Here is a 9,404-nt window from a genome sequence, read left to right as displayed (position 1 = left end):
CAGGATGGAAGCTGAAGTCATTTACTGAATGACGACTATTATTTACTAGCAGCAGTGGCCTTTGTGGCCACCACGACCCTGTGCTCAGTCGTGTTCATGGCTTCACATGCAACTTGATAGGCCCATCTTTATTCTAGTAAACAGAGCTATGGCATATCACTTTTGTCAAGGCAGTGTCGCAGACCGAACGGTCCGCCTTTTACATCTGTGCATGCGTCATTTCGGACCACAGCAGCACGTGTGAGATGGAGTCTCTCCACCCAAAGCAATCAAATGGATTAATGGGATTATTAACCATCAAATGATAAAGGTAAAACCTCTTAAATCATTCTAAAGTCAGTTTTAAGCAGAGACGAGGCAAAATTCCGTGACGCTATGAAAGATCTGACAAGCAGTGAACGCATCAGCTAGCAGCTCATTTAGCCGCGGCGCTCTGATCATTTCCGCCGCCTTTTATGATGAAATAAAGCTGAATTTATGTGGAAATGATTGTTGTACAAAAAATTCAGATATCTGTCACTGAGACAGATGATGACTGGAGTGCAGTTTCAAGCAGAAACAAGGTGTTAATCCGTGAACTGCGTCATCGGGGGTGGGAGATTTTTAGGGGGACTGTTCGGTCGGTGACACCAACCAGCACACTCTCAATGAGTGACTCACTTTAAGTCACTCACACAGAGTGATGTTGTCTGACTGTTTACCATTTCAGTTCTGACAGTGTGATGAAACGGGTTCCAAATATGAGGGACTCGATTCCTGTTCCTTAATGTTGACTTTGGTAAATTTATTGCTTACAAGGAGTAAAACAAATCCTCTGCCTCCAGTAGAATCAGGAGGATACCACAGTACCATGCAGCTTTTTATTTTCTATTTAAATTTTTGGTATAATTTCTTTTCATCATGTTGTATTGCATCATTTCACATTGTGAGGAACTGAATCGCCATCAAAACATATCAAAATGCATCGAATCGGGAACAGGGGAGACTCATGTTGTTAATATAGCGTATCGCTGGTAGTGTATCGACTCATCAGTGATGAGATTCACATGCCTACTGGACACCCTTCTGCAAGCAAATCTAGATGGATGGAGAGTGGGAGCATGTGTGGCTTTTAACATGATACATGCATGATACAAAGAATAAATGGCCATTTTGTTTGCTGATGTGTATGAACATTATTTTATTGGTAGCTGCACAGTGTATGGTTACAAAAGAAACCCTGTCACACTGCTCTTGGTCATAATATTCATCATGTGAACCCAGTTGCACATGACAGTCCTACAGGTTGAGCACTTTCTTAACAGCCTCTTTGTACTGGAGCACAGACGTCTCACTGTCCCCTTCATTCTTCAGTCTAATTACAGAGTCTTTATACTCTTGGACCTCTCTTCGTCCAAGAAGGTGTTCTCGCTGGTGTTCTTCTCCTGCCACTTCCATGCATGTTAACACATCCAGGATGTTCTTTTGGGACGGGCTGTCCTCCCACATGTACTCCTCCATGTCTGCTGCAGTCTTCTCAGCCTCCCAAGCTTCTATTTTCTGAGGAGCAACAAGAACAGTTTACAAACAGCCTGCAAACATACCAAGAGGTGATCATACTGGACTCTGCAAAGGTCATCTTCTAAGGATTTATCAATCCTGGAATGCAGAATACCAACTACTAACAAGAGCATTATATGAAAAGTGAAGGAATGTCATCTGTACCATTTTGACCATGTGGCATGTTTCTCTGGACATGCCTAAGGGCCCCTTCACACATAGTACAAATGTGGTCGACTTGCACATTAAGTGCTGATGAAGCAGGAATCGTTTGCAATACGTGTAAAATCGTAACTGCTTCTAATGCCTTGTACACCTGTTGCTACAACTACTTGCGCACACCAGCGGCTGAAAGACAAGAGAGTGCCCTGTGAGAGCCTATCAAACCTTCTTGTGGCAGGTTTTGGCCAAATTCCGGGTGACACACAGGAACATGTAACACCGCTCGCTTGGCACTTAGAAAATGTGCCGTCCACAAGACACACTCGGGTAGGACATGCATGCGAGGCCGGCTGGACATGTCAGCAGATGTGGATATAAGAGCGCCCTGCTTCTCATTCATGTCATTTCATGACTACATCTGTGATCATGGGTCATCTACAGAGGAACAGACAGATCATATTTGTATTGTCCGCTTGATAAGAGGGATTTAATAAAATGCAGTGTTTTTAATATGGTGTGCGGTTTTATTTTTTCTTAAATATGTCCATGTCCTTCTTGATTTCAGGCATTTTTCAGCATGTTTTACAGGACAGTGATGGTAGCTCAGTGGTACCTAGCTGGCAATCAGAGCTTTTGGAAACTGCAGGTTCAAATCTCGTAGGTGGCATGTGTTTTTTTTACTTTTCACAGCTGCTTGCACTGTGTTCCCCTGTGCAGTGCACGCCTGGCCGTCAGCTCAATGTTTTCGTGGTTCGCCCATACGAGCTGTTCCGCCATCAGTTGCCCTGATTTGTAGTTATTCGTACTATGTGTGAAGGGGCCCTAAGTGTTGGCACCAGCAACTGGAAAAGGCCAAAACCACATGCACATTTCACTTTTCACATGCACATGACGACTTTTGAGAGGTGGGGATGGACCAGTTGTCCGCTTGGATGGCTGCTGTACAGGATCTGGGGTGGTTCTGTGGTGTGGTGAATGCATTAATACTGGGCACAAGTGCATGATTCCACATCTGACCTCTGAATGTATTTATACCAGGGATGTCCGGAGCAGGGTTTCTGCCGATATGAGTCCTGATCAAATATTTCTATTTCCCACTTTATCTGCAAGCGTGTACACATACACACACACACACACAACAAATTCAGTATGATGTAAGCCACCTGGAGGTATTTGCAGTATTCGCTGGGATGTCTCTAGTTGAAGTAGAAGCGCTGCTTGATGAAGAACTCAACAAATTTCTGTCACAGTTTTTCGCTGGACTGAGGAAAGCAGACAGCAGTCTGTACATGAACAATTTCAGATTGGATTGTTTTTTAACTGATTTTTTGCAAGTTGCCCGAGAAAAATTTTGGACTGAATTGCTATTTGAAGTTCGTGTTGGACTGTTTGGAACCTCTTGACCTCAAAGGACCAGTGACACACACCAAAATGTAAGTCCCTTTTTCTCTTGTTTATAAATTAATAAAATCTCAAATGTCAAGGATCTATTTTAGGTGTTATATGAAACAAAATTTTTTTTCATTCATGCAATGTTAAGTATTCATCTCATGGAATATCTTACCATTGCACTCATAAACATTCATTATTTGTATAATGTAACAGCTTTATTCCAAAATGGAGCAAAATCTAATTTATTGGCAAGTAAGTTCTCACATACAAGGAATTTAATCTGGTGCCATTGGTGCATAAACAATAAAAAGAAAAGAAAACAAATTTTCCCTCAAAATTCTACTCATAACTTGCCATAATAACATGATTTTTCTTTTTTTTTTTTTTTGCAAATTTATTAAAAACAAATAAAAAAAAAATCACGTGTAGATAAGTATTCATACCCTTCTCAATTTGTTGATGCACCTTTGTAATTACAGCCTCAAGTCTTCTTGAATATAATGCTACAAGCTTGGCACACCTATCTTTGGGCAGTTTTTCCCATTACTCTTTGTAGCACCTCTCAATGCATGGATGGGGAGTGTCAGTGCACAGCCAATTTCAGATCTCTCCAGAGATGTTCAAGTGGATTCGGGTCTGGACTCTGGCTGGGCCACTAAAGGACATTCACAGAGTTGTCCTGAAGCCACTACTTTGATATCTTGGCTGTGTACTTAGGGTCGTTGTCCTGATGAAAAATGAACTGTTGCCCCAGTCTGAGGTCAAGAGTGCTCTGGATCAGGTTTTCATCCAGGATGTCTCTGCACATTGCTGCATTCATCTTTCCTTCAATCCTTACTAGTCTCCCAGTTCCTGCTGCTGAAAAACATCCCCACAGCATGATGCTGCCACCACCATGCTTCACTGTAGGGATGGTACCTGTTTTCCTTCAAACATGACGCCTGGCATTCACACCAAAGAGTTCAACCTTTGTTTCATCAGACCAGATAATTTTGTTTTTCATGGTCTGAGAGTCCTTCAGGTGCATTTTAGGCGGGCTGCCCTGTGCCTTTTACTAAGGAGTGGCTTCCGTCTGGCCACTTTATCACACAGGCCTGATTGGTGGATTGCTGCAGAGATGATTGTCCTTCTGGAAGGTTCTCCTCTCTCCACAGAGGAATGCTGGAGGTCTGACAGAGTGACCACTGGGTTCTTGGCCACCTCCCTGACTAAGGCCCTTCCCCCCAGTCACTCAGTTTAGATGGGTGGCCAGCTCTTGGAAGAGTCCTGGTGGGTCAGGACTTTGTCCATTTATGGATGATGGAGGCCACTGTGCTCATTGAGACCTTCAAAGCAGCAGAAATGTTTCTGTACCCTTCTCCAGATTTGTGCCTCAAGACAATCTTGTCTCAGAGGTCTACAGACAATTCCTTGGACTTCGTACTTGGTTTGTGCACACACTGTCAACTGTGGGATCTTTATACGTAGACAGGTGTGTGCCTTTCCAAATCATGTCCAATCAACTAAATTTACCCCAGGTGGACTCCAATTAGGCTGTAGAAACATCTCAAGGATGATCAGTGGAAACAGGATGCACCTGAGCTCAAGACTGTGAATACCTCTGTATGTGTGATTTCTTAGTTTGTTTTTTTAAAATAAATTTGCAACAATCTCAAAAAACTTTTCACATTGTCATTATGGGGTATTGTCTGTAAAATCTTGAGGGGGAGAAAAAATGAATTTCATCCATTTTGGATTAAGTTTGTAACTTAAAAAAATGTGGAAAAAGTGAAGCACTGTGAATATTTTCCAGATGCACTGTATGTGAAAGTGGCTGCTAATGCTGTTTGTATCAATTACAGATGGATCATGTGGCTCAAGGAAACTAAAGGTGGCTCAAGAGAACATACACCATTGCCCACCACATGGTCAAGGATTATCACCCGAGGCGGTGCCACCAAGGGAGTCGGTCCTCCAGAGGAGGAAGCTCTAGCATGTTCACTGTTTCAAGTGGAGGTCATTTCTTGCAACTTCAACCCTCATTCTTCACTAAATATACAACTTAAGACATAAGAAAATATCCAACACCTAGTTCTTCTTATAATAAAATGTTATTTATTGCACAATACACAATCTACACTCTAAGTATACCAAATAGCTCTGGAATTAAGTTAATCAGAGCATGATATTTTTACCTTTTACATACGTTTCCAAAATATTGGACAATTATGTACTTAAGCTCACTTCAAATCATGAGCTCATAACATTTATTGAAACAAAAATAGTTACATGTACATTTCTATCATATATTTTATTAAAGAATGCTCAGGCAGCAATGTCGGTTCTTCTTTTATTCATCTTGGCCTTCAGTATTTGCAAGCTGAGTCAAAGCTGAATGTTTCTGCCTCCTTCAGTAGAAATCATAATGGACCACAATGGAAATAAGTGTTTTATTTTCTTGTGTCATCCATGTATTTTTAATGTATTTATATTTATATTATGTACTTACATTGAACTTACTAAAAAAAAAATAATAATAAAAAAAAATCAATCATTCAAGGAGGGTGTCCAGGGCATGATGTTGTTGCGTCACTGTCATGGGAACAGCAGTGCCATTTCCACGTTGGAGAATGTGGTACATTTCACACGTGCTTTCACATGGTCTGGGATTTAGCAAATTTCAACAAAAATGGAGAGTTTTCTACAGCAACTGGGCTTCAAACATGCTCCAGCAGACAGCCCGAAGCAAGTGAACACATGGACATCTGGAAGGTAGCCCGAAGAGCTGCAAGAGCGAGTCGAACGGAGAGGGAGAGAGATCTTCTCATCAGTTGGGCTTGCAGCCCGGAGGAGCGACGTGCAGTCGGTAAGAGACGTTAACAGACAGTGGCAGCGGCAGAGGAGGAGTCATTTGGAGGAAAAGTGTTTAATCACTGAAGTCCCACAAAAACAACACACGGAGGATTTTTTTTTCTTTTACATGAGGGGCCGTAACTTCAGTTTACAAAACGGTGAAGCATCAGTCCACGCCTGAGAACTGTTGTGCGCTGCTGTTGTCCCACAAAAAAGGCATGTTAATGATAAATAAATAAAAACTGTCCGGTGTGAAACGGCTGATTCTCCTTTCTTGCCCACAACAACAGACAAGCGTCCCCGTTATTGACTTTAATCAGCAGAAAGGTGAATCACGATGGATATCTTTAAATGGCTCTGACGAAGATTGATGAATAAATTGTCAAATCAAAAAGACATTGTGAGATGATGCCACAGTATAAGGGCGCAGCAGTTATACTGTGGCGTCTGGAGAGAACCCTGAAATAATGAAAACTGCTAAATGAAAGAGTATTGTTTTGTTTTCTACAGTGTGCTGCCGCAAGAGAGCAGATTTCGTGTAATAAGCCAAAACGTCATGCTTATCATTTCATCCATCCCTAAAGAGTTCTGTGAACAGTCTTGCAGCGACCCTACCACAGTCTGACAGTTGTCAAGGCAGGGCCTATCCCTGTGCATCATAGGCCTTACCTGATGTCAGTTTGCCAGGAGACCAATGACTCCCGGTTTATTAAATGAAACAATTTTTGCACCTGCCCAAAATTATTTTATCATCACTCGTGGAAGAGGACAGGCATGAGGGTCAAAAACAGACAAGAGAACCTTTGGTGCAGTGTTGTTCCTTTTCACTTGCTCATTTAAGCATCCATCCACAGCGCTGGACTGGATTAACACCCACTGGAATTAACAGGCAAGGTCCGGCTCCTTGAGTGGAGAGATAAATTTGCCTGAGTGGCTGCTAACAACTTGCCTCTTTGTGATCTAGTGTTACACCCTGAACGTTACGCTACTCTCACAGCTTCCACAAGCCTACTAGACAGCACTATGCCTTCCATTGTGTGCCCGAAAGGGCAGTGGACAGTGGTTTGCTTCCTGGCTCAGACACCTTTCCCAAAAGGGGGGTTAAAAAAAATTGTGACTAAGCCATTACTGGAAAAGCTGTCAAAGGCAGAGACTATACAATAATGGTAGTCTTTTGTCATGTGAATGGCTTCAAATCCATGGGAACAGTGTGTTACGACAGCGGCCTCATGTGGTACTGCTTTCTTAATGTGAGAGCACCAGGTTCAGCACATGATAGGGGAGTCTGTTTGCCCTGATTTGTAGGGAAATGTCACCTGGACAATGGGGCCATTTGCCGTCCCTCTGCTCACTCAACTCTGATACCTCACTAATGGGCTCAGTTTCTCAGACTGCAAAGCAAGAGAGAGACAACATTTCCTCTGGTGAAGGAACCGTAGCATGCCATCAGCTAGCTGTATGCAGACGTCACCAAGATGCAGTAAGATATAACTGCTTATTATATTTTTCATAATTGTAATATTAACAAAACTGCACTTTTTAAAAATAACCAAATACATAATTTGTTGTTGGCATGCAAATAGCAAGGCCTTACAATGGTTGTGTCTCCCTGCTATTTGACATTACATATATTCAGTGTGACGTATATGCATAATAAATAAAGATTAACTTGGGGTAGTTAATTAAACTATGTGCTATTTGTTTTTGAGTTGTTCTGTTCTATCTTGTTAATGATGGCCATAATACTTTAATTAATCTCATAAAAGCTTATGCTACCTGTTTGGCAGCTTACAAGTAATTCCTACCTTAGAAGTCACATGGACATGGACAGGCTGGACAGACCGTCAGATCATAACACACAGCAGGCGATCTGACTGTCACGTCACCCACGTGAGCTCTATTCCACATGATGCGGTGTCCAGCGGTGCACCGTCCACAAGACACGTGCCAGCAGATGTGGACATGAATGAGATGAGCAAACTGCTTCTCATTCATGTCATTTCATGACTGTGCGTCAGTGACCATGGGTCATCTGCAGCGGAACAGATCATATTTGTATTGCCCGCTTGATGGGAGGGATTTAATATAATGTGATGTTTTTATATGGTGTGCTGTTTTTATTATTTTTTTTATTTTTTAAATACGCCCATGTGCTTCCTGATATGAGGCAGTTTCCAGCACCTGTCACAGGACAGTGATGGTAGCTCACTGGCAAAGTTTCTGACTGGCAATCAGAGCTTTTGGAAGGTGCGGGTTCGACACCCGTGGGTGACATGTATTTATTTATTTTTCCAGCAGCAGCTTTTCCCAGCAGCTGCTGACAAAAGCTGCTGGGAAAAACTGCTGTGTTCCTGCATGCACTGAACCGTCGCATCATGCGTTTTTCTTATTTTTTATTTATTGTTTTCTTCACAGCAGCTGCATGATGTGTAACCACACCATCATGTGTAACCAGCATGGCGCACGCCTGCCCGTCGACGCAATGTTTCGTGGTGCGCATAATTCCAACTGTTTCACCATATTCTACCAAACTTAGCAGTATGTGCGCAGGGGCCCTCAGTAACACCTACAGTAAAAAGTTGTTAAATGAAGCTTCAGGTAATGAAGCTTTTGGTGAAGCAATATGCTGGGAGTTGAGACTGACACTATTTTAAACTTTTCAGTTTGACTCAGTTTATTCTTTGGTCAAATTCCCCTTTGCTGCTAATAAGAACAGTGTGTCACAGCTGCTGCACTTTGTGCAGTTATTTAGTTTTCTAAAACAAAGCCACACTTCACAGTCACCCACCCCAAAGTGGTGTGTTAGCTTCTATCAAAACATGCAGTATGTGTTGTTGGCACAGCACTGTGTAATCATGACTGATATAATAACAAATTTACCAATTCATTCAACTACAGCGGGAAATTGGATGGACAGAAATTAGAGACAAAGTAGAAATGACTTGTTTCATTGGATAACTATATTTGTAACATTACTGTTTTTAAATGCTTATCGAGTTGGTGTTTTTTTTTTCATGACGATTGGAGCAGTTCACTTTAATGTTTTTGATGAATGACTGGAAGGTTGTTTTTATAGCATTCTGCAATCTGCCTGACGTCGCTCCCTGATGGAAAAGTCAGCTGTTTTTCCCGGCTTTCCTCCCAAACACAGCTATCATTTGTGCAAAGCATTTTTGAAGACATTAAATGTAGTTGCATGCAAGATGTTTTCACTGTTGTAATACTGAATGATTTTCACGAATAAAGCTGTGACAAAAATGTGTGCACAGTGTGTACAGGATTACATCTGACGGTGCCAATATTATCTACTAAATATTGTCTTACTGTTCTGATTGTCACATCTGGGACACGTTTAAGGGACTTTGTCCACCTTTCTTTAGGCAAGTTACAGGCATTTGTCACAGTGTTACTCACAGATTCGGTCATGTCCGTGTATTTACACAGAGGATGTATGTCCGCATTAAAAGGTGATGCTCCCC

The 9,404-nt window shown here is 41.9% G+C and overlaps 1 protein-coding gene across 1 annotated transcript in view; it reads right to left on the bottom strand.

Annotated features, from left to right (window-relative positions):
- Positions 1-1,234: 1,234 nt before the first annotated feature.
- Positions 1,235-9,404, bottom strand: part of mrps35 (mitochondrial ribosomal protein S35) — a 38,021-nt gene continuing 29,851 nt past the window's right edge. The window contains exon 8 of the mRNA XM_034176040.1: positions 1,235-1,539. Within this exon, the coding sequence (XP_034031931.1) occupies positions 1,279-1,539 (261 nt within the window). The 3' untranslated portion in view covers positions 1,235-1,278. The remainder of the gene's footprint in view (positions 1,540-9,404) is intronic.

The sequence above is a fragment of the Thalassophryne amazonica genome, chromosome 8, assembly GCF_902500255.1.
Source record: "Thalassophryne amazonica chromosome 8, fThaAma1.1, whole genome shotgun sequence".
Taxonomy (NCBI): domain Eukaryota; kingdom Metazoa; phylum Chordata; class Actinopteri; order Batrachoidiformes; family Batrachoididae; genus Thalassophryne; species Thalassophryne amazonica.
Note: the sequence above shows the minus strand (reverse complement) of the source record. Positions and strands in the feature narration are given on the sequence as shown.